The sequence below is a fragment of the Notamacropus eugenii genome, chromosome 6, assembly GCF_028372415.1.
Source record: "Notamacropus eugenii isolate mMacEug1 chromosome 6, mMacEug1.pri_v2, whole genome shotgun sequence".
Classification (NCBI taxonomy): Eukaryota; Metazoa; Chordata; class Mammalia; order Diprotodontia; family Macropodidae; genus Notamacropus; species Notamacropus eugenii.
In genome coordinates, this window is record NC_092877.1 from 103,019,966 (window position 1) to 103,046,227 (window position 26,262).

Consider the following 26,262-nt stretch of genomic DNA (forward strand, 5'->3'; position numbering starts at 1 on the left):
GATGATAGTGAAAATCTACTGGAGAAAACACAGGATGATGATGACAGCTAACATTTACATAGTATTTACCATGTGCCAGTTACTGTGCTAATATCTCATTTGATCCTTAAAACAAACTTGGGAAGCAGGTACTAATATTATCCCCATTTTACAGATGAGGAAACTAAGACAGAAGTTAAATGTCTTGAAGTTTAATTTGAACTCAGGTCATCCTGACTCCAGAGCCAGTGCTGTATCACTGTGCCACCCAGCTGCCTCTGCATCGCGTCTGACAAATTTCAAGTGGTTAATAAATATGATTGGCTGATGCACCTTAGACTTCTAGGGACTTCAAAGAATGGACAGATATAGTTCCATAACTTAAAATTCTACACATTACTTATACCAAGAGGAATGGAAGGCTCTTAAGAAATAAATACTGATTATGTAACATACATGTTTCAAATGAAGTAGAAAACATGGTGGGATGTAACCAGTTCACATCTTTTAAAGACAAACAGAAGATGAAAGCAAGGATAAACACAGAAGACTGACAAAGTTTTACAACAATGTCAGGAGCAGCACAGCTAGATTGAGGTGAGATTTGTAATCAACATTAACAGTAAGGGAGAAAAGATATTTTCAGCTGTACTGGGCACAAAAGACAGGTCAAAGGCTACACCAAGAGCTTGAAGAATTTGGGGTAATAACATCTTCAAACAAAAAAGACAAAATCTTCAAGCCTTTCTTGCTTTTGGTCCATTTACCAAATCACATGGTGCTCAAACTTCAAGTACTCTGAGAGATATGTGTTTCCATCCACTGATGTAAATGACAGCTCCTCCAAGTTTCCACATGCTATACAACCCCATAAATATTCTACAAAGGATCTACCCAACTTGATGGAGACCTTCAAGCTGTCTTTACTCAATGTGGTGCAGAGTCCCAGTGGACCATATGGATGGCCCAACTGTTGTCTCTTATTATCAGAGCATGACCGGTCTACCTTTTTTTCTGTTTGTGCTCACACTGGATAACATCTTCTCAGTCTTGCTAACAGATAGCAGCATGCTATTTTTATGCTGTTCTTTGGGTTATTTGTGATTTTAATTTACAAAATGTTAGAAGTGTTTTATGATCCATACACAATAGAAGAATATAATGTTAGGTAAGAATTTGCAGTAGCAAAAACTTACATTTATCCAGGACTTTAACGTTTCCAAAGCATTATGCATGCCATTTCATTGTGTGATAATGGACAATTCAATGAAGCACTTCCAACTTCAGGTCTCCTAATCTCAAAAATGGAATAAATAAATAAATGCAATATCTAATCCATAGGGTTCTTTTGAGAATCAAATGAAATGACATGGCAGGCTTTGGGAGTATTAATGCAACATAAAACACCCGCTGTTGTTAATGATAGTACATTATCACCATCTGACCTGCACACATTCACTCTAGCAAATAAGGGGCAGAGACAGGATTCCCAGCCAGATTCCATGACTCTCAAGTCCAGCGCTCTTTCCATTAGGCCACACTATACCCCTTGTGAGCATGACACAGCTTCTTATAGGCAATATAGTGGTTCTCCTCTGGGAACAAGCTCACTGTTGTTGCTACTACCTGTCAAGGAGGCAGGTGAAGATGTGGATGCAGATGATGTAGATGATATAGATGTGAATTTCCACATCTAAACCCACACCTTTAATCTACATGAAGATACTCAATCTTCTATCAAAGTCCGAGCAACAGCCATTTTCCATCCATTTTGCTTCTGAACTATGGATGATTAGGCTAAGCATTTTTCCATGGCTGTAAGTATACTACCATCTTCTTGCTTATTTATGGTTCATTTCAATTTCCCATTAACCATTTTTGGTTTTTTGTTTCTTGGAATCCTTTTCTTCTTGAGTTTCCTATGGGACAGCTGTCATGCCCTGGTAAACACTTGAATGGAACATTTATCTCCATTTCATGCTTTTAACATCTGTACTCAGTGAATCCATAGTCTTATCTAGGATGCTCCTGCATGACTTGTAGAGATTTTGATTAAGGAAAGTTTTAAAGTAAAAAGTCTTTCTCAACATCAATAGAATCATATGATGTTTGAGATCACCTAGTCCAATTCTCTCACTTTACAGAACTTGAACCCAGGTCTTCTAATTCTACATGAACTACTCTTTCTAAAATAATATGCAGTTATTCTTTACACTTCTCAATTACTGTGAAGATGTGGTCTATTAAAGAATAGTGTTTGGAGCCAGGTGTGGCCACAAAGTTCAAACCAGTCTCAAACACTTATTAGCTGGGTGACCCTAGTGAAGTCACTTGACTTGTGTGCTTCTGTTTCCTTAAATGTGATCAGTCACACACACACACACACACACACCGCATATTTTTTTCTCTCTCCCTCTTTCTCTGTTATCATTATCATGATACTCTTTGCTACTGAGGAGGTCTGCCAGATCTCTTGAGCTGGGGACTTCAGATCTGCAGTGAATTAAGCCTAGCAAGTACCCATACTGACTCTGGGAGCATGAGCACTCCTGAGAAAAGGAGTGAGCAAACTAGGTGGGAAAGAGAACAAGTTAAAAGTTCCTGTGTTTAGCAGGAGATCAGGCCCAGGGGCAGTCACTATACTTTCAGTATGCTGAGGAGAGGGAAGCCCAGGCTTTTAAAATAATGAGGACAAGGATTCATGATAAAGACAATACTATTTTGTGAAATGCTGCCATATTCTATGAATAACCTTGACGGGTGCAGAGAAAATTCTCAGAAGAACTTTAAAGTATAGGATAAAAGTGATTAAAATGAAACTGAAATCCAACATGAACAAAAACATGGTATGCCATCCTCAAGGCATTCAAATCACCAAGTACGGACAACATAGGACACTGAAGGAAGTGTGGATGTAATTGCAAAGTCATCCTTAGTGTTCTCTGGAAAATAACAGTGAAATAAGAAAATGTCATGAGAATGGAGATGGCTAAATGCAGTGATTTTCAAAACTGTGGAAAAGATAAATACAATAAACTACAGGCTATCACCTTGATTTAGATTCATAGGAAAACTCTAAAGCACATAATTAAAGAAATGGTCTATTGGCTTTTGAAAAGCAGTAAATACTACAAGCCAGCACAGACTCATCAAGCACAAGCTACTCCAGTCTAGCTTTATTTCTTTGCTGAAATGAGCCAGATAAATAAGAGGAATATTGCAGAGATAGTTTTCATCGTTTGTACAAGACTTATGACAAAGTCTCTCATGATATCTTCATGAAGAAAAGATGTGAGATGAAAATACAGTTAAATAAATTCAGAACTAGATGAAGAAATGGTTGATGTCAGTCAACAGGCATTTGCTAAGCCCCTACTATGTGCTACGCAACGTGCTAATCAAGAGAGATGCAAAGAAAGGCAAAAACAAGGTCCCTGCTTCCAAGAAGCTAACGTTCTAATGAGAGCAACAACACGCACACAACGTTGCCTAAATAAGACATACACAGGCAGCTGGAGCTACTGTCAGAGGGAAAGGACAGAGTGGGGGTGAGGGAGATTGGAGGAAAGGTGAGGGAACAAGTACCAGGAAAGAAGAATTTGAAAGGAAATCCAGATGGTGGGATTTGAGCTCAGTCTTGAAGTCAGGAAAACCATGGAGGGCTCTAACAGAGTATCTCAATGTTTTGACCTTAGCCCTGTTTTGTTCAACATAATTATCAATGATTTGGAATAAAGCATAAGTGGCATAATTGTGCAATTTTGTAAATGATAAGATTACAGTGATTGCTAATACTCTGGTTAACAAAACTGATATTCAGAACATCCTGAAAGTCTAGACAATGTGCTAAATCTGGGAAGATGAAATTTAGTAGGGAAAAATGCAGTCCTGTATTTGGAAAGGGGAAATGAGGAGAGCTTTAAAGTTAAAACCTTTCTAAGAATCGGTACCTTTATTTTATAGATAAGGACAGGGAAAATGTGGCTAGATGAGAGTTCATTTGAAAAAGACTCAAATGTTTAAGTGGACTGCAAGCAATAAGATCCAACAGTCAAAAGAAATGCAACACTCAAAGCACTGTCCAGAAGAGGGAGGACATTATCCTTCAGTAATCTCCCTATGTTAAAAAATAGATGGAACACTGAGTGTCCATTTTAGGAAAGATACTGACGAGGGGGGCGGAGCCAAGATGGCGGAGTGAAAGCAACGACTCATCTAAGCTCCTGGAAAAACTCCTCTGGATAGCTCTGAAAGGAGAATCTGACCAGACTTTGGAGGTGTAGAATCCAGTGGGTGACAGACTTTGACAGATTCGGAGCCCAGATTGGACTGGAAGGTCCACGGGAAGGATCTGTTCCGCGGGGGTAAGACCCCAGCGCACAGCGCAGTGCAGTCAGCGCAGCAGGGCGGAAGGGACCTGAGAAGCAGGAGAGTGGCGGGCGAAACCAGGGGAGCAGGAGATAAGCCAAACCGAGCCGGTGAGAGCCGCTGAGCGCCAGATATCAGTGCAGCAGCCCTTGAAACCTTCAGCCTGAAGACTAAACTTCGGTAAGTCACTTGAACTTCCGGGAGCCAGGATGGCGGAGTGATCAGTAAATGCTCTCTCCTCCCCCCTGATGACCGTGAAAGAACCATAAAATTCTTCCCCAGATTAATCCTGGATCAGCGGGAACAGCAGAAGGGGGCAAATAGTCTCATAACAGAGGCTAGAAAAATAGCAAAGGGGGATTCTTCCTACTGTGGCGGAGGCGATCTGGAAGGACAGACGACCCAGGGCAGAGAAAATTCGCACTGAGACCCAGGCAAGCCTCAGAGCCGGGAGACAAGCCCCAGGAGGGGCGGGAACACGCATTAGCTTCTAGGCGTGCCCCAGCCCTCCAGGGGGAAAGGGAAGACAATAGGGAAGCTGGGATCACCATCCCCTGACCTTGCCTTTGCCTCAGGTCAGCTGAGGAGATCTCCTGAGACCAGACCACCCCTCCCACACACCTAACAAGCTAACCCCAGGGTTGATCTGGGAAACAACAACAAAAAAAAAGCCTGCTTTTAGCCTAGACACACATCAGCTCAACTTAAAAGATCTGTATCTTCTGACTGAAAGAACCAGAAGCTACAACACTCAGCCAACATCATGAATCGGAAAAAGCAGACGAAAAGTGAAAAAACCATAGAATCTTTCTATGGGGATAAGGACCAAAACACAAACACCAAAGAGGTCAGAGCTGAGACTGTACTTCCATCTGAAACCTCAGATGGGACTATGAATTTCTCGCAAGCACAACTAGATTACCTGGAACATCTGAAGAAGGATATAAAAGAAAAACTGGCCAATGATTTTAAAATTATAAAAAAAGAATTCACTGATAAGAACATCACTCTGAAAAGGAAAATTGAAGAAATGGAAAAGGAAGTTCAAAAATTAACTGGAGAGAATAATTCCCTAAAAGGAAGAGTTAATCAAACGGAAAAGGAAACCCAAAACCTAATTGGGCAAATTGATCAGATGGAAAAGGAAACCCAAAACCTAACTGGGAAAATTGGTCGAATGGAAAAAGAAGTACAAAAATTAAATGGAGAAAATAGCTCCTTAAAGGGAAAAATTGGTCAGATGGAAAAGGAGATGCAAAAGCTAACTGAAGAAAACAATATGATGAAGATTAGAATTGGGCAAGTAGAAATTAATGACTCAATGAGGCAACAAGAATCAGTCAAACAAAATCTAAAGAATGAAAAGATAGAAGAAAATGTAAAATATTTAATTGGAAAAACAACTGACTTGGAAAATAGATCCAGGAGAGAAAATTTAAGAATTATTGGCCTGCCAGAAACCCATGATGAAGAAAAGAGTCTGGACAATATCTTCCAGGAAATCATCAAGGAAAACTGCCCAGAAGTACTAGACTCAGAGGGCAAAATAGTCATTGAAAGAATCCACCGTTCCCCTCCCGAAAGGGATCCCAAACTCAAAACCCCAAGAAATATAGTTGCCAAATTCCAGAGCTATCAAGTGAAGGAGAAAATACTACAAGCAGCCAGAAAGAAACAATTCAAATATCAAGGACACACAGTCAGGATCACACAGGACCTTGCAGCTTCTACATTAAAAGATCGAAAGAATAGGAAAGATACTGACGAGCCTAAGTGCATGCAAATGTAACACAGGGATCAGGACAAGGAGAGACTCAATCTTCTACCAGTCAATAACTGGCTAAAAAAAAAAAAGGTTAGCTAGGAGATGAGAAGACTTGGGGAACACGTAACTATTTCAAATGTCTGAAGAGCTGTCATATACAACAGGGATCAGACTTACTTCCAAAGAGCAAAAATTAGGAGCAATGAGAAGTTTCAGAAAGTGATATTTGGATGAACAAGAAGACTTCAGAGAGGCCTGGAAGAACTTATATGACCTGATGCTGAGTGAAAGGAGCAGAACCAGGAGAACTTTGTGCACAGCAACAACCACAGTGTGCGAGAGTTTTTTCTGGTAGACTTGGAATTTTGTAATAACGCAAAAACTTCTTATAAAAAAAAAAAAAATCCCAAAGGTGGTTCTCAAGGCAAAATGCCTTCCACACTCAGAGAAAGAAATATGGAAGTCACTCACAAAATGTAGCAGATCATGTTTGTGTATGCGTATGTGTTTGTGTATCATGTTCTGATTTGTTATACGATTTCTTTCATTTATTTTAGTCTGACTACATAGCATGACTATAGTGAAAATATACTCAATAGGAAAGTATATGTAGAATCTATACAGAATTGTATGCAGTTGTGGGGAGGGAGGGGGGTAGTGGGGGGTAGGTGGTGGGGGATAAAATCTCAATTGTATGGCAGTGATTGTTAAACATTAAAAAATAAAAAAAAATTAAAAAAAATATATAAAAAAAATAAAATAATAAAAAAAAAAAAAGAAAGTGATATTTGGAAAAACTTCTAAACTAAAGCTATCTAAAAGTAAAACAGATTGCCCTTCAGAGGTAGAAAGTTTCTTTTCACTGGAGAATTTCAATCATCATTTGTAAAGAAGATTACTGCACGGTTATAGGTTGGATTATGTGATCCTTGAGGTTTCTTTCCACCATTAAAATTCTATTTATCTTATGAAACAAAAATCTTAATATCAAGTAATAGTTCAATAGCTATCAAACTTTTTTTTTTAATCTGAATTGCTGAGTAGAAAGACAAGCTACAAGCTAAGTATACCACACTGAGGAGAATAAGAAATGGTCTATAATAGAGAATTTCTATTTATAAGGTAAGACTGACGCAACAATCACTTGTTGTAAGACACTAAAACAATAATAAGCAGCTGTCACTAAGGCATGGATTGAAACCAAAAACAACCATTTATTTAATCTTTCTTTTTGGAGAGACTCAAGTAATACTCAATAAAGACGTGAGAATGCTGCCGCCTTTGGGGACCTTTTGAATGCTATGCTATTTTTCTTAAATGCTATGCTAATCCTTTTCCTCCTTCCTCAATTTAACATATTTGAGTGTGTGTTATTCCCCTCTCAACAATTTATGCAGTCCTGGAGAGCAGGGATCACTTAATTTTTTTGTTTGTTTTTATAAATGTGCATGCCTTCCATGATACCCTGAAGGCAGGTTTGTAATAAATGTTTTTAAAGTGAATCTGTTCTGTAACCTTTCAATTTTCTTGTTTCCCTTTACTTCTTATTGGACATTCATGCAAATAATGTATTTGTCAATCAAATATGTGAAGATCAGAAATGTTTCTTACATACCAGTGAATGCTTTTTTCTAGAGCTCAATTCAAAAGTAGTTTGATACAGCATCTCCACAAAATTTTTCAAACATGGAACATTTACTTCATTTTTAACAGCCTAGTAAAAAGACAGACACACAAAAATTTATAAAATGAATAAAAGAACAGACTAATGATCTATGTAAGATGAAATAGATATTATAGTTTTTAAAGTATTATGGAATTATTTTGAATTGTGGAATTAGGAATTACTTTGTATGTGAAATCATTATCTTTCATACTACCTAAAAAACCTACCTAATAAACAGAGCTGATCACTTAGCATAAGCAGTCCCAATGAGCAATAGTTGATTCTGCTTGGCTATGAAAATTCATTTTGTTCTGTTTCACTGTAACGGATTGTGCTGCTCTGCTATTCTCCTCCCTTATCCCCAGATTTAACCAGCTCTATCACAAATATATGTGACTGTTCAGGAGGTGATCCAGAACAGGGTATAGGGGCAAATCAATAATAATTCATCAAAATCCTGAAATTACATCTACTAGTATATGTCCACTAAAAACAGATTAGTGTTATCATTTTGGGGATATTTAATAACAAGTAAAAATAACCTGAACTCACATACCTAATGAAAAAGGAACAAACATCACCATCTATGTTAAAAATATCAAAATTTATAACTAATTTTTTCTCAAGAAAACTTTCAAAATTTTAGCTAGAAGCAAGCAATAGCTAGATGCTTACATTTGATAGCAATTTATAATTATAAATCTTTTTACAAACATTATCTCATGTAATCTTCAAAATAGTCTTGCAAGGAATGAGAGTCAAGAATTTATTCTCCCCATTTCCTAGATGAGGAAATTAAAACTCAGCTTGGGATTGGTACAGCTAGGACTCAAACACGGTTCCTGATTCCAAGTTCAGCATATTTTTAACTATTTCATACTTCTAAATACTCAGATAAAATATTACATATAAATTTGTCTATCTTCACTATTTTAAAGACTTAACTGTTATCATTCTCTGGTGATGTTGTCTCTGATACCAAGATCTAGATATCAGAAATAAGTGCTATAATTAAAAGTAAAATGTGAACTATTTTTGCATTCAGTAAAAAGGCACTACATTATTAATACCTTGCACTTCCATAGCACCTCAAAGTTATCATTACTTTCCATATTTTTAAGTATAATGATCTTATTTCCTATTATTTACAAACACACTATTTACAGGACATGACAGTGGCCTTTGTGAGAAACATCATGCAGTGAGAGATGACTAGTTATGTGTAGGTATCAAGACCTACTTGGGTTTGGCCCAAGTGGGAATTCAATTTGCAATATAGATCTCATCACAGCACCATGATTACCAAATGACCTTAATTAAATATATGAATGGAACTGTCTTTTAATTCACACACACACATACTGATCATAATTAAAGTTAGTAAGTAAGAGAGTAGCAAGGTGATACAGTGGACAGAACACAAAACTAAGAAGTTGGGAACCCTTGAGCTTGCATCTTGCCTCAGACAGCGAACTAGCTATGTAACCCTGGGTAAATCACTAGAATTCTCTGTAGATCAGTTTCCCCTATTATAAAATAGTATAAGAGCAAGGCGCTCACAAGGTTGTTGTGAAGAACAAATGACTTTGCATATAATGACTTAAATGCGTTATAAACTCTAAAATGCTATATAAATGCTAGCTACAGTTATTACAGTAAAGTTTTAAGCCTCTAATATTTTATGTGAAAATATATTTTTAGAGAGTATGCTGAAAATTTGCAACAAAAAGTAAAATCGTGGAGTACAGCTGGGCATCAAAAATACTAAAACCGGCAGTTTTTGCATCTCCTAACTGTTGTTTGCACTGGTTACAACACACTAACAAAATTTACAAAATCAGCTTTATATTTAAATACAACCTAACAATAATGAGAATAATTTCCATCTTCCTCCCTGGAGATTATTAAAATGACCCATTAGTTTGCTGAGGGGCAAAAACTACAGGGAAATGCAGAGAGTTGTAAATATTGTGGTCTTCCTTGAATCCTAGATGATTTGGGGTGGGTGACTGAGTATTCAGACAAGGGAGAAAAAGGGCAAAAATATGCGAAAAGTATTAAGAAACTTGTGAATGGTGCCCTCTCACTGTATGACTTCCTCCAAATCCAAATGTTACTTTCATCCTAAAAAGATCCTATATTTAAATTTCACTTAGTCTAACTATTTGCAAGACTATCAATAAGAGCATCTTATCGAGTGACTTCGTAAATGTGAGTGCTTTGAAAGTAGAATTTTAAAAATTCTACTACAGAAAATACTTACAGCGGCCACAGGGATGAGAATCTCCACAAACAGACCAGCAAGAGCATGTTTAATGTCTTTATCTTTTACTTCAAGGAAGTACTGAGCACATTCCTTAAGGGGAAAAAAAAATCTTAAAATAAAGCGACATACACAGAATACTTAACTGTAATAATATTACAGAGATTGTGGAATGGTTTTTAAAATATATTTATTCCATTTTCAAGGCCATTTCATTAATATTAGTAACATGATAAGAGATAAAATATACCCAAATTTAAACAGTATTTTTTATACAAAAAAAACCAAACGACTTTCATGCACATTAACACATCATTGTAGTTCATGGGAGAAAACAAAATTATTCTTTCCCATGCAAAACAGTTCTTAATGTGCATATATTAAAAATATATATCTTTTGAAGCACAGAAAGGTCAGCTGTTAAACTGAATGTAGTATTACCTGCATGAACTGAAATGAGGCTTCAAAGTCTTCTACAGGATACATTTTCACTCGGAAAAATTTCATGCCCATTATTAAACTGATGATACTTTGTACCACATGTGGGCTTTGTTCCTTTTGTCTCAGTTCCTTTAATTCAGTTACAAATTTCTTCCGCACAGCCTGAAACCTAGATTACAGGGAATTTTCCAGCTTGTTCAAATTTATGATTGCAATTACAAATATATTACATAGTATTTTAATTCTGAAATAAAGTTATTTGTAGTTATAATAATCAGAACCTCTCTACACTCATCACTATTACAAGTAGAAAAGGTATCCCATAGTTTCTGGGTTTGCTTGTTTTATGACAGGCAAAAATGCCTAATTCTGTATTCTGGCAACCTTGTCTCCTATTTAACACTGCTCAGTCTCTCCTGAACAGCAGTCCTGCTTCAGCAATTACCTTATGAACAACTCCCCCTGGGTGTCCTGTCAGCACCTCAAACTCAACACGTCAAAACAGAACATATTATCTTTCCCTCTGAAGCAATCCTTAAATTTCCCTATTCCTGACAAAGGCCCCACCAAGTTCAAATCACGCAGGTTCTCAACCTCAGACTAATTCCTGACCCTTCATTTTCCCATATGCCCAAATTGAATTTGCAGCCAAGTCATGCCAATTGTACTTCCACAGTACCTTTTGCATCTTCCCCCTTAGCTCCACTTATATAAATCACTGGCATTAGATGTTCATCAGCCAGTGCTTGTCACTGCACTACTTGCCTAAACTACAATAAGGCTTCCTAAGGGATCTCCATGCTTTCCCCTCTACAAACCTCCTTCATGAAATTGCTAAGAAAGCACAGGTCCAACAATGTCCCTTTCCAGCTCAAGATCCTTACCCGGCTCTCTGTAGCCTCAAGGGTAAAATACCAATTCCTCAGCCGGGCACCGAAGGCTCAGTCTCAATATGGTCACAGCTACCTTCCCACCACACAAACAATTTATGCTTCAACCCAACTGCTGTTCACCAAACTATACTTTCTGTCTTCTCTGTGCCTATGAAAAGGCTCTCCCACAAACCTGTACTATACTCTCTGCGCATTTCTACCTTTTAGAATTCTTAGTATTCTTCAAGGAAGAAATCATGCCTCACTTCCTATAGAAAACCTTTACTGAATCCCTTAATGAACATCATTAGCTAAATTATTTATATAAATATTATGTCCTCAGCACTCCCTTCCCCTAATGGCATGCAAACTCTAAGTCAGCAATTGTTTTCCATTTTTCTTTTGTATCACCAGTGCTTATACAAGACTTGCATAATTTTTTAAAACTTACCTAGACTTTTGATAACAAGAGCTAGTCTATGTCAGTGGCAGGGCTTGAACCCAGGCCTTCCCCTCTTCAAGGCTGATCTTCTACACCCAAAGCACCATGCTATCTTACTAATAAACATTAAATGATTGATTATATGATCATATAATAAAGAAGAAGCCATTGGTCTTACATCTTATGAAGCTAGAATTCTAGTACACTAAGAATATAAAACAAACCAATAGTAAGTATATAATATTAACTTAGGGATTACCAGAATTTTGACTCTGCCCTTCACTGTATCAGATAATAACTAATGCTGCCCAACAGAAAGTCAAATAACCAAAGGCATCACTTCTAAATTACTCTGTTATGCCTTCAAAAAAGGTCATCCAGCATTCTGGCTATAAGCCTTCTCTACCTCAACATTTGATAAAGGCTTGTTTAACTTGTCCAAGTAACTAATCAGGTGGACAAACTGTCAGAGGAAACAATGTCTGACTAATTCTGATGACACATGACATGTGCTTTCTCAAAGTCCCCGCATTTACCAGGGTAAAAGAACACAATCTTTTGCTCAGAAAAGCTGACAAGAACATATTCTACAACTTTGCTAGAAAGAGGACAGGAAACCCAACATTTTCAACTAGGGTAATTCTTAAAAGATGAAATTCAGTTCATCCCCAATTTTCAGCACAATCTATTCTTCTGAAAACTTTCATAAAGCAAATGATTGTAAAGGAAATCATATTTTCCCATAGCAACAACATTATGAGAGGATATATTCTGGTGAAAAATTTGTAACCAAATGACTCACAGCTGTGATGTCTGTCACACAAGTAACAATGAAACAACTATTATTGCTTCGGAGCTGGACTGGCAGTTTCACTAGGGTGAGAAACTCCAGAGAAAGATAACTCTTTCTAACAACACAGATGGGGAAGTATTCTTATCATTTTATAGAGTTTTCTAAGATATTGACAAGTGGCTTGTGGAGGGTTACGTAACCAGTACCAAGCAAGCAAGCATTTATTAAGCCCCTATTAGGTGCCAGTGTGTATACAGAAGGTCTCAAATCCAGATTTTCCTGACTCCCAGGGTGACTTTCTATCCATTCTATCACATTATCTCTCACAATAGTCAGAGACCAACAATCATTTATATTTAAGCTGAAATCATATAAAATTGGCACAAACTTAATGAGAACTATAAGTCACAAGTAGCTATAATAAACATTGATTAGGTACCCAATTTAAGAATACTTTTGCTTTCATCCTTCAGAATTTTGAAGGGCCTTTGGGGGATTATGTGAATTTCTCAGATCTTTTTTAAAATCACAACAAAAACTAGTCCAAGGCAGTTTGCACTGACGCCTTCCTTTTCTCTTCATCAATTTCCCTGCGATTCATTTACTAGCCATGGTCTTGCCTCAGAATACTACAGGCAGATGCTCAATACAAATTTATTGTTATTGTTGATTATAATGATGTTTCTTTAAAGAAAATATGGGCTGAAGACTTCTCTTCTTTTTATCCTTTCATAGCCCCTCAACTCACTCAGTTCTCTTGGTTATCAGACCAAATAAAGGCCACTTAGAAATTTTTTATTTGACTCAGTTCACAACAATCATGAGTCAAAGCATGTCAGATTTCATTGGAAAACCATAAAAAAAATTTACCAAATCATTAAAACCTTTTAAAAAAGAAATTTGTATAATATTTTTTACACAATTGTTCAGGTATAAGATATAATCTTTAATGTATATACCTACTCTTGCCTTCCTGTGGATGGATACAGGCAGTTAACCAAGATCAATAGACAAAGGTGGTGAAAAGTTTATTATGGATGGTTGTTATTTATACATAATCAAATCACTTGAAAAGCCAAGTAGCAAAAAGGACAGACTATATACTAATTTACAATGCTATGGAAAAATGCAACCTGGAGCTGCATGGTGTAACTATTAAATAATTATAATTTTTAATAATAATTAATAATCTTTACCGAAAAGTGTAAAAAAAATACTCAAAATTGAATTAAAGAAAATTAAAATCAAAGTGATAAAAAAAACTTACTTTGATTGAGCAAGAACCCCTATCACTTCTGCATATAAATCTGCAATAATATGCACATTCCCAGTATTGGTTCCTGAATACCTAAAACAATTAGATAAGAAAATAATAAAAGTATTACATAGTTTTTTTATATAGTACAATTTTCCTCAAATTCTTTTTGCTGTTTTGAAAACTCAAAGTGGTAAAGTATTAGAAGTATCTTTTCACTTTTTCCCTTGGATTATTAAAGAGGAACGCTTTAATCTAGTTTTTTTATTGACCCCAAAATCAATTTCAAATTCTTTTTCAGCATGCCAGTAAGAGGTCAAAAGAAACCCAAAACTCAAGATAAGAATAATATGTATTATTTTTGTGTCTCTAGAACTCAGCCACGAGTTCTGAGGCAAGTCTCCCTTCTACTGAGGGATAAACCCCAACCACATCCCCACCATAAATTCTTCGTAAAATATAGGTTCCTCACTAATTCATCATTGGTGGAGATGTGAGCTGATCCAACCATTCTGGAGAGCAATTTGGAACTATGCCCAAAGGGCTACAAAAATGTGCACATCCTTTGACCCAGCAATTTCACTTCTAGGACTGTATCTCAAAGAGATCACAAAAATGGGAAAGGGTCCCACATGTACAAAAATATTTATAGCAGCTCTTTTTGTGGTGGTCAAAAACTGAAAATCGAGGCGATGCCCATCAATTGAGGAATGATTGAACAAGCTGTGGTATATGAATGTAATGGAATACTATTGTGCTGTAAGAAATGATGGAACAGGAAGACTTCAGAGAGCCCTGGAAGGACTTATGTGAACTGATGCTGAGGGAAAGGAGCAGAACCAGGAGACCTTTGTACACAGCAACAATCACAGTGTGAGAGGAATTTTTCTGGTAGACACAGCCCTTCACAACAATGCAATGACCTATAAAATTTCCAGTGGACTCTTGAGGCAAAATGCCTTCCACATCCAAAGAAAAAACTATGGAACTGGATCGCAGAATGAAGCAAGCCATTTTCTCTTGTGTTAAAAATAAAATAAAAAAAATAAAACATAGATTCCTGTAAATGTAATTTGTATTCAACAAGTCTTTTGGACCAAAACCTTTGATCTCTAAAACAAAATTGCTTATACAAATACAAATCTCTCTTTTTTTTTAACCATCAAAACTCACGATAAGAACAGTAACAACTGAGATAGACATTTGACTTACCCTTCTTTGTGTTTAAAGTGCTTAAAAGCCAAGTTTAAAACTTCATGAACTAAGGGATCTGGCACTGGATGAACAGGAATCTAAGAGGGAGAAGTATCTAATTCAATAAACAAAGAATCCCAATAATTTACTAGATTATTTCTAACATTTTTATGACAATTTAATTGAAATCTTTCATCAGAATCTATATCATGTAGTTGATGATTAATTTGTATATTATTTTTTCCATTACTTCATAATGTTCTGATTGATTTAACTTTAAACTTAAACTAGGGTTCTTCAAAATTACAAAAAAAACATCCATTAGAACCAAGTATTGTGCATCTAAACAATATTAACAGTAGGAAAATTACATTACATTTATTTCAGTGTTACTTATATGAGAAAATGTAGGAATTGCAATACAGTACTACACACAGATGTAAGCCAGGTATTTCACTAACTACAACAGCCTAGAGAAGTGAACTCTGAGATAAGTCACTGTGGTCTTTCCTGATGGCTGGAATCAATCAAGATATACCAAGTGCTTGTGATGGAGGAGAGTTGCCAAAGTGACAACTGAGGTTTGGATTGAATGAAACAAGATTTATTTTTCAGGAGCTGAGCTATATACTATGGCCATACAGTAAAACAAATGAAGTGCTAGAATTCAATGCAGAAAGGCCGCATCTTGAGTCTCCTATTTACTATTTACATGAAAGTATGACTTTCATTAATTTGTCCTAAACCTACCTTGATCAAATCTCCCCATATTCTGATACCATCGAGTTCTGGTAACAAGTATATGTTCACCCTCTCCATCATGCTCATGACCTTTCTCTTCAGTATTCCTACTTCCAAACTAAAGAATACCAATGGCCTTTCTGATCATCCAAATTGCCATTTTCTGAACATTCTCTAGATATGGTATCTTTCTTGCGGTAACATAACCAGAAAATGCACAGAGTATTCAGGTATGGATACAATCCAATTTTTTAAGTGTTAAGTGCTGTTCTGTTTTGTGTCCAATACATTTCTTCATTTTTTATTTTGGCTATTTATTTCAGCTGAACATTGGGAACAATCTACAATGACTCTACCTTCCTATGCCTGGTTTGTAAATGACAGCTCAGAGCCTTTCATTTTAGAGCTTGAATCAGTTCTATATAAATGCATTACCTTGTGTTTAAGATACAATGAATTATATCTGCAAGTCACTTCTCTACCAGACTCATGAGATCTTCCTAGAGTTTATCCCTATCATGTTGGCTTTGAATTACTCAGAAGGCTAATAGACTAAGCTATTTACAATGCACAACCTTCCTCTCGTTCTTTGTAAAGATATTTCTAGAAGAACACTCTTACTAGGGATCACTGAGGGGGATCATATAGGGGGAAAAATATCCTTTTCCTCTGGACTTTAATTTCTTGTCTTTAAAACCATGGAAAAATTCAATTCAAGGGTGACTCAATTTTTAAAATAACCATTTACAAGGCAACCCATTCAAAGGAATAAAGTCTAACTTGGTTATAATCTATCTATTCCTCTTTATCCATGTCTGTCTACTAATCTCCTCCCCCCAAATGTGAGTTCTTCACGACTACAACAAGCTGCCTCAGGAGTCAAAGGCCCCTTGAGGAGGTCTTGTGATCACTGGTCACTGATACTATGGATGGAATTGTTCAGAAATAGGTTGGCCTAGATGATGTCTAAGGTGTTTTTTAATTCTGAAATGCTGTTTGAGTTGTGAGGATCAAAGACGACACGCGTGTAAAAGTGCTTCATAACTGTAAAGCACTATATGAACACAATGGTAAAACCACTATTCATTAGCTTTTCCCAAGTCACCTCTTAGAATAGTTCAGGCTAAAGCCTGAGTCATCTCCTTCTGAGTTCCTGGACTATTAATGCTAGGAATCAGTACTTAAAAAGACAGTATTCTATAGGACCTCGCTAAAATCCCACTCTAATATGTCACTGCTATGTGCAGGTGACCCTGGGTCCATAAAAAATCGTGTTGGAAAAGTGCAGGCTCTGGCTGGCCCTGCTCAAACTAAAATGCTTCCAAAGTGATGGAAGGTATGCCGGTTAGGCCTCTTGTCTGAGGAGCAGCGTACAGCTAGGTTTAAGGTGAAAAAAAAGTGATGTGGAAGATTTAGGATCAAATTATACCCCCAAAACTGTGACAAATTCGGATTTTACTCTTTCATCCTAAATATGCAGCATTTTATTTTAAACAATACAAGCACGTCAATCTATTAGAAGTACAGATCAGGTAACTGTTTACTGATACTCTACTACAATCAACCACATGGATCCTTTATTTTTTCTCCCTCCCCCTTCTAATATCAGAGGGAAGTACCAGCAGTGGAAAGGACCAGGAAAGGCCTCCTGCAGAAGATGAGATCTGAGATGAGTCAAGAAGGAAGCCAAGGATACCAGGGGTGGAAGTGAGGGAACAGAGCACTACAGGGATGAAAAATAGTCAAGACAAAGACACAGAGACAGGAAATTTGTTGTCATGTTTGAGGAATTGCAAATAAGCAAGTAAAGTTGCAATGCAGAGTATATAAGTGGTGAGAAGAATGAAAAGGCAGGAAGAAGTCAGCTTAAAAAAAGCTTTCAACACCAAATAAAGGACTTTATGTTTAATCCAGAAGGGAACAGGGAGTCACTGTAGCATTAAGTAAGGTGGTAAGACTTATGCTGAGTGGTGGATAGATTAGAGTGAGGAAAGACTTGAGGAAGGAAGGATAGTGAGAAGAATATTGCAATAGTCCAGGCAAAAGTTGCAGAGAGCCTAAAATAGGGTTATACTGAATGACCAGAGAGAAGGGAACCTATACAAGATATGCTGTGAAATTAGAAACAATGAGATTCAGCAATGGACTGGGTATTTCAAAACATGAAGAGACTTTAAATATCCACTGCAGCTCCCTCATTTTACAAATATGTTAAACGAAGGACAGGATAACTAATTCATGCAAGGTCATAATCAGATGACTTGCCAGTAAACTTCCCATAGCAAAGATAAAATTAGGACAAAGGTCAAATCTCACCAACAGGTCAGAGATTTCCCATTTATGCTATAGATTCTCAAAAAATAGAAAGATATCAATGCTTGACATACAGAGATAATTCTCTCATGCTACAATTTATAACCTACCATGATGGTATTTCTTAATATTATGGTACTACTTTGCTAAGCATGTTTAATTATGTTCTACCATGCTTCCCCAGAGCACATTTTTCTACCATCCTTTATAAAGGTAGTCTTGCCTCATTTAGAATTTACATTATGTTCCTAAAGAATATATACCCTTTTGAACATCACCTTCTTCAAAACAAAAAAATGTCAAAAATTTTTTTTTACAATTTTACAATGTGCTTCCATATATCAGTGGCACTGAATTTTAATAAGAATAAGGAGTACTTATAACTGCTTTATGGGACTAGTACTCTTAGTTATTTCAAATTCAAATTTTCCATCATTTTATTTAGGTGTATCATATAGAATCAAAGTAAAGGTCTTATTAAAATAAAGTTAGATTAAATTTATGCTTTTCCTTAATCTCTTAAATTTTCAATCATATTGAAGGATATTATGTTAATGTATCACGACTTTTCCAAAACATTATTTACCTTCTAGTTCTGTTCAGTTTTATTAGCTTTGAAAACTAATCAAGAAAACCAATGTCATTTAATCCTTTAAATCCCCAAATGGGATGGATTTTTCCAATGTGTGGTTCAGAATGCCAGAGAAAAGTGTTACTGGGTAGAGGATACACAGGACTGGACTGAGTTATGTGATTACTGAGAGCCAGAAACAATAAAATGAGCAAGATAAATCACATTTCATAAATCATGTACATCCTGTATTTCCTGCCTCCTGATTCATAAAGGATGAACCTGAAAGGATTCAGTACATGGCACCTTAAAGAGTACAGTGCAGTTAGATGAGCTGGATGGTACTTTGAAGTATTATCTATTCTGGTATTACCCTCCAGCAGAGCTAACTATCTTTAAAGCACACAAATATGTTTCAAATTTGGAAGTTAGTGCAAAAGAGAACAAATGTTAACATGTCAAACTACCAGACATGCTGGGAAGTTAGTACCAGAGCTGTCAAGAACTGACAAAATGTTTTGTTTTCTAATCTGTTTTTTTCCTAGTTAGAAGAACTCGATGTTTTAAGTTTAGCTGATCAAAATAATCTGAAATCTGGTTACCAACCAAACATAAAAACAGCTTAGGGCAGAAGCTTGATTAGGATCACTCTTACCTAATGGTCTTGGGTACTAATTCTCATCCATCCCTAGTAAGTCCTAGGATCTTGGAAAACCAACTGGACCAGGTGAAAAAAGACACAGCTCAAACTGGTCTTATGAAAAAGTTTTGTATTGACAGTTATGACAATTAGCAGCTCTTATAGAAATGCCCTTTAAAATTTAGCAGTGGAATTTTGACCATAAAAGAATCCTGCATAATATAATTAACAAATAACCATGGCTTGAGATATAAGTCATCTTGGAAAATATTTAATTCTATATGTTCTTTTTTTTACATGCACTATGCTTATTCCCATATTCATTACCTTTTAGACAACGCAAACATTTTATATGTTTGTAACTTTTAAACTGTTCTTTGAATAAATACCTTTTCAAAAATATCAATCAAAAAAACAGGTTTTCATATTGGTAACATACCAAGAAAAGTAAACTGAACCAGAGACTGTTAAATCATCTTATATTTCATTTTAAATTTTCAACAGATGTATTTTAATGCCCATTAAAAAAAAAGAACCCAACCAGAGAGGCACTGTGGAAGAGTATCTGGAACCGGATATTAAAAGAGCATCTAGGAGTATAGAGTAGAACTAAAGAAGAAAGGAGAAAAGCATGTAGTTGACAGACTGTACTTAGGTCTCAGATTCTGAATATATGTTCTTTCAGCCTATTTTAGTAGGAGAGAAATTTTATAGTAAAAGCAACACAATACAATACATAGGAAGACAGAGAATGACAGACAGTAAGGAATATAGGTTATATAAGCTTCAAACCAATAAAAAAACTAAATACATAACAGGCTAAATACATAGACTAAATAGCTACAATCACAGGCTAAATACATAATACCTACAAAACCCTAAATATGTAATTAAAACATATAGATAGTACTACAAAAATTTCAAACAAGAGTTTATAAAAATAAGAGCTTACCTGTTTCAGAACTTCTACTAAAACTAAACAAAAAATGAAATCTACAGCTAAATCCCTCCTTTCAAGTAGGTAATCTCTTTCACGTTGCTGTTCATCCCTAAAACAATAATTCAGAATATAATAAAAATTATAAACGAATGGAATTCTAATCAAATGAAGATACACATTTCTATTACATGCCCATGTACAAGTCAGTACTGTAATATCTGATGTGCTTTTTCATGTGAAAAATCATATTTTAAGATCATATCACATGTCAAAATTGTTAGATCTGTGTAGCAGATCAGGTCAGAGTCATGCCACTGAGTTTGGAAAGTTTAATGGAATACCACCATAAATAATTCCTGAATATTCCCCACCTGTTCCACCTTAATCTGCAGCAGAACCTGGAGTGATGCAGTAGGAAAGTTCTATCATGTCCCTTTGAATGGGTTATCTCTCCAATACCTTGGTTTAGATTTCCAGGTGTCACTTGGTATTTCTGAATTTAGGCACCAAGATCTCTCAAAGTGCTAAAACAGTCAACTGACTTTGTGATTATAAAAAAAATTCAAGAGCCTTCTCAACTCATATCATTTATGGATGGCTTACTATCAAAACAAACTGTTCTTAAAAATAATAGCATGGATTTGGTAGACATAACCCCCCCCCCCCCCAAACAAACAAAAAAAACCTTTACCCTTTCGATTTTGTGCTAGATCGTGGTCTATATTCATATGATTCATCTTCAGTTCCATTTTGGCGTCTATACCAGTCAAACAAGGTGCGAAGTAAGGATGGGAGACAGTGCTCTGCTACTGAGCTCATAGAGCTTATCAACTGGAAAGATGAGATATTTACTATTAATATTACAAAATACAATATTAAAAGTTCTATTTGGGCTTATTAAATTCCCTGCCTCCAGTCTCTCTTCTCTAGTTCATTCTCACACAGCTATCAAACTGCTATACCTTTTTTATTTTTCAAAGATAAATTTGCTAATTATGTTTAAAATCTTTTTAAAAATTTTTTTTAAAATTCCAAATTCTCTCTCTCCTGTCTGCCCCTACCCCACCTACTGACAAGGCAAGAAAAAATATTAACTATGTATGTTAATTTCATGCAAAACATATTTCCAAATTAGCCAAGCCATAGGAAAAAAAGCAAGAAAAATAAAGTAAATTATTCTTCCATCTGCACTCATACTCCATCAGTTCTCTCTCTGGAACTGGAAAACATTTTTCATCATCAGTTTTTTGGAATTGTCTTAGATCACTGCACTGATCAGAACAGCCAAAGTCACTCACAGCTGATCATCATATGATACTGCTGTTACTGTGTACAATGTTCTCCTGATTCTGCTCACTTCACCCTGTATCAGTTCATAAGTCTTCCCCAGTTTTCTTAAAACCACCTTGCTGGATATTTCTTATAGCACAAGAGCATTCCATCAGAAATATCACAACTTGTTTAGCCATTCCCCAACTGATGAGAATCCCTTCAATTTCCAATTTTTTTGCCACCATTAAAAGTGCTGCTATAAATATTTTCATACAAGTAGGTCTTTTTCCTTCTTGTTTTTTATCTCTTTGGGATACAGACCTAGTATTGCAGGATCAAAGGGTATAGTTTTATAAGTCCCTTAGGCATAATTCCAAATTTCAATCCAGAATTGCCGGATCGGTTCACAACTCCACCAACAGTGCTTTAGTGTCCCAATTTTCCCACACCCCTTCCAACATTTGTCATTTTCCTTTTCATCTTAGTCAATCTGATTGGTGTGAGGTGGTACTTCAGAGTTGTTTTAATTTGTATTTATCTAATCAATAGTGATTTAGAGCATTTTAAAAATGTGACTATTGATAACTTTAATTTCTTCTTCTGAAAACTACCTATTCATATTCTTTCATCATATCAATTAGGGAATGGCTCTTATTCTTATAAATTTGGCTCAGTTTCCAAAGTATTTGAGAAATGAGGTCTCCATCAGAAAAATCTGCTGTACAACTATTTCCCCCAGTTTTCCATTTTCCTTCTAATCTTGGCTGCATTGGTTTTGTTTCTGCAATTTTTTTTTTAATTTAATGGAATCAAAATTGTCCACTTTACTTCCTGTGATCGTCTCTATCACGTTTGGTCATAAATTCTTCCCTTATTCCTAAATCTGACAGGTAAATTTCCATGCTCCTCTAATTTACCTATGCCTATCACCCTTCATGTCTTCATGATGTGTCCATTTTGACCTTAGCTTGGTATAAGGTGTGAGATGTTGGTCTATACCTACTTTCTGTCAAACCTCTTTCCAGTTTTTCCAGCAATTTTTGTCAGATAATGAATTCTTGTCCCCATAGCTTGGATCTTTGAGTTTATTAAATATTAAAATTATTATAGTCATTTACTACTATGTAGTGTGTACCTAATCTATTTAACCAGTCTTTTTCTTAGCCAGTACCAGACTGTTTTCATGATTACCACTTTGTAATAGTGTTTGAAATCTGATACTGCTAGATTATCTTCCTACACATCACTGATTCCTTTGATATTGACTTTTCTGTTTTTCCAGATGAATTTTGTTATTTTTTCTAGCTCTACGAAATAATTTTTGGTAATTTGATTGTTATGGTATTTTAAAAAAGTAATTAATTTAGGCAACACTGTCATTTTTATTATATTAGCTTGGCCTATCCCTAACTACAGTTTTGCTTAAAAAAACACTGACTTTAACTTGCATTTCCTAAATTTACAGTGATGGTAAGTAGAGGTATCTCAAGCATAATGAATAGAAGGAGAATGTTAAACTAATATTGTTAAAGCATTGTAAACAATAAATACAAAATCAAAAACAGACATAAAAAAACAAGATAAGAAAATAACTAGAAAATTGCTTACAAAACTATGTAGCGATGCTCATTGGGGGAAGTCATGTGTATTAAAAAATTCAATAAATTTTTGATATTAAGGGAAAGGAGGTATAAAGAAAACTTGACAGAAGTACAGCAGTGACTATCATTACGGGAGGGCTGATGAGCTGTTCTGATTACTTAGTACTAAGAAAAATGGGAAAAAATAAGATAAATTTTTAAAGGTAAGACTAAAGGTATTGAAAGTTTACATAAGAAGAAACTGAGAATTAAATTTATACTATTTGAAAAATAAAAAGTCTAAAAGGCATACTAAACACAATGTAACAACCTCCCAGTTATTCTAAACAGGAACTGCAGAATCCATTTCAACTGAAATCAACATACAGCTCAAGTAGAGGATATGCTAGTTACTGCTAAAAACTGAGCCATCTAGAATGAAACCTCATGGTGTACAGTATATGAGAACACTTTAGGAATTAATGCACCTTTCAAACTAAGATAACAGGAGGAATTTGCTAAAGTTAAATTTAATTACATTAGGTAATTAGATATTCTATCCTTGGGAAAACTGTCATGCCTAAAAAAAATCAATTTACCTGGTCAAACTGAAGATCTTCGCCCCTCTGAAGCGATCTGGACAATAATTTTTCCTAAAATGTAAGAAAATTTTTTTTTAGTAAAAAATATATAATGCCAAACTAAATGATAATTTCATGATATGGGCAACTATGATTTATTCTTTATTACATTCCAAAAGGCTGTCTTCAGATACATTAGTATGATAGGCAGAGCAAACAGAATCCTCCCAAACTAAACAGACTACTATGATAGAAGTTCTGAAGCCACAAATACAAATATTACATGTAAAAAGGAATTATCAACTTAAAAAAAGCAAAACGGTCAGCAAATAGGTCTGAATATGGAGTACTAAACAACAATTTAGTAACAACAAACAAGCAAGTTTGAAACCAGAGATGTCCAAAGGAAATACAGCAATTGAGGAAATTTTACCACATAGTGAAAATGTACCCAAAAGAGGGAAGGACTACAATAATGAAGAATCCTGGGAGTTCCCTATACCACAAACTGAAATCATACCATCTCTATCATTATGTATATACTAAGCTAAATTGACATACTGTCTTTTTCGATCACCTAATGTTTTCCTCTCTCGTATCTCCCAGAGAACCATCCAGCCAAGAAGCAAAACTAACCAAGACAGCAAATAAGAACGCAGTGTGCTTAAGTCTGCAAATAACCTGTACGGTCCAATTTCTATCTATAATCCCCAAGATACGCATAGAAGCGGGAGGAGGCTGCCTTTCCCTCTCTCATCTCTTGGGCTAAGCTTGGTCATCACCACTTCACAGTACGCCACTTACTGCTGTTTACATCTATACTGTTGCAGTAAGTATGGCTAGTATTTTATCAAATATGCTTATCAGATGGAACATCAATTCATTTAAGTCTTTCCATGGATTTTATTATATTAACTTTTTCTTATATGAATACTAATAACTCATTGTTCATTCTAAGATATTCATTCTCCTTCAAACTTTTTTCTTCCAGAGACTTTATGTCATTTTAAAATCACTTAAATAATTTCTTCCAGGTACTCTCATAATCCTTATGAAATTGTGCTCTTCTAAGTTTACTTCTTGGGCATCTCTTCACATTATTTTTCTCATAGTATTCAGTGTGTTCTCTTCTGTTTCCACTCTTATCCTTAGTCTCAGCTGTCGTTTTGGGATTCTGGACCAACTCTTCCACCACTTCCCAGGGTCTTGATGGAGTTGGTCAGTCCCTGTTGGAAAATGACCTAATTTCCAGGACTACTATTACTGACTTCTACCTCTCTTGGTATGCCTGTGCTCAGATGTCCATTGACCCAGGTTGGAACTCTAAAGCTGGCCATTCTGAGTGAAGGTGACGTATTGGGCTTCTGTCCTTCCTTGGGCTTCCCGAGTCACTGATACAATATAGGTGGGAGAGTAGAGTTCCTTTATAATCATTCAGGTTGCCATCTAAACTAGAAGTCATTTCCACAGTAATATTCCATTATATTCATGTACCAGTCAGTCAAAAAATGTTTATTAAATATGGATCAGGCTTATGTTCAAGAGAGTTTATTAGTAGATTAGAACCTTATTAGCAATTCATGTGCTACTCTCAAATGTTTGGATTAAAAAATTTAGAAATTATGTTGACCTGTCCCTTTCCACTAAGGTCAAAAAGGTAGAGTGTATTTAAGTTCCTTGATGTCCTCATTATATTATCTTCATGAAAGCTTTCTGTTTCTCAATTAATTCAACTTTTATTTTCATTGTTTTGGACTACTTGTGACCATACAGATAACCAAAATATTTCATAGTCTGCTTTTCTGGGGGTTCTCTCTGCTCTAATTTCCTGTCATCACAAGACTCTGCGATTGATATAGAATTGCTGATTTTCTTCAGTGTGCACCTTTGATTCATGATACTGACTTAACTGTTTGACTGTTCCTATAATTTCCTAGTTAAGGAAGTCTAGAATTCTTGATATTTTTTAGTTTTGTGAATTCCATTTTGTGTTTCTTTTGTCACCTTTACTTGAAAAAGACGTATTATGCTCATATTTTCTATCATATGTACTAGTGAAATATTGTGGTAATCTTCCAAAGTTTTCTTAAACTTTCAATGGTTCTTTCAAGTCACTTCTGCCATGATGATATTTGATGTCTGTCTTCAGGAGTATTGAATAATAACTCCACCATTCCTACTATCATTATTTTCTTTTATTTATTCTGATTTTTATGAACACAAAAAAATTTTAATTTCTATATATAAAGTAGAACAGAAAAAGGAGATAGTACATGAAACAGCAAATCTCTATTACACATAACTTTTTTAAAAGAAGTATATAACTTGACTGCCATGCTACTTTCACAGCTATCCTGCTCTGTTTCCTTTTGAACTTTCATCTCCTTTCTTCTGTATACTATTTATGTGTTTTTAGTGTCCCTCTTTTCTTTCTTTTCTTCTTTTGTTTTTGACAACACTATCACTACTTTCTTTCTTACCTCCATCAAGAAATAGAAGGGCATATTCCATACACATACACACACACACACACACACACACACACACACAGAATCAATCAAAATAAATGCATATATTTGCCTTGTC

General features: G+C 35.6%; 1 protein-coding gene across 8 annotated transcripts in view; it reads right to left on the bottom strand.

Annotated features, from left to right (window-relative positions):
• Positions 1-26,262, bottom strand: part of FRYL (FRY like transcription coactivator) — a 182,491-nt gene that overhangs the window by 132,058 nt on the left and 24,171 nt on the right. For all 8 annotated transcript variants that reach the window (XM_072620713.1, XM_072620714.1, XM_072620712.1 and 5 more), the window contains exons 3-10: positions 23,695-23,748; positions 20,935-21,074; positions 20,256-20,352; positions 15,057-15,136; positions 13,857-13,937; positions 10,483-10,651; positions 10,042-10,134; positions 7,728-7,826 (exon numbers count right to left, since the gene is read on the bottom strand). In XM_072620713.1, coding sequence (XP_072476814.1) covers positions 7,728-7,826; positions 10,042-10,134; positions 10,483-10,651; positions 13,857-13,937; positions 15,057-15,136; positions 20,256-20,352; positions 20,935-21,074; positions 23,695-23,748 — 813 coding nt within the window. The remainder of the gene's footprint in view (positions 1-7,727; positions 7,827-10,041; positions 10,135-10,482; positions 10,652-13,856; positions 13,938-15,056; positions 15,137-20,255; positions 20,353-20,934; positions 21,075-23,694; positions 23,749-26,262) is intronic.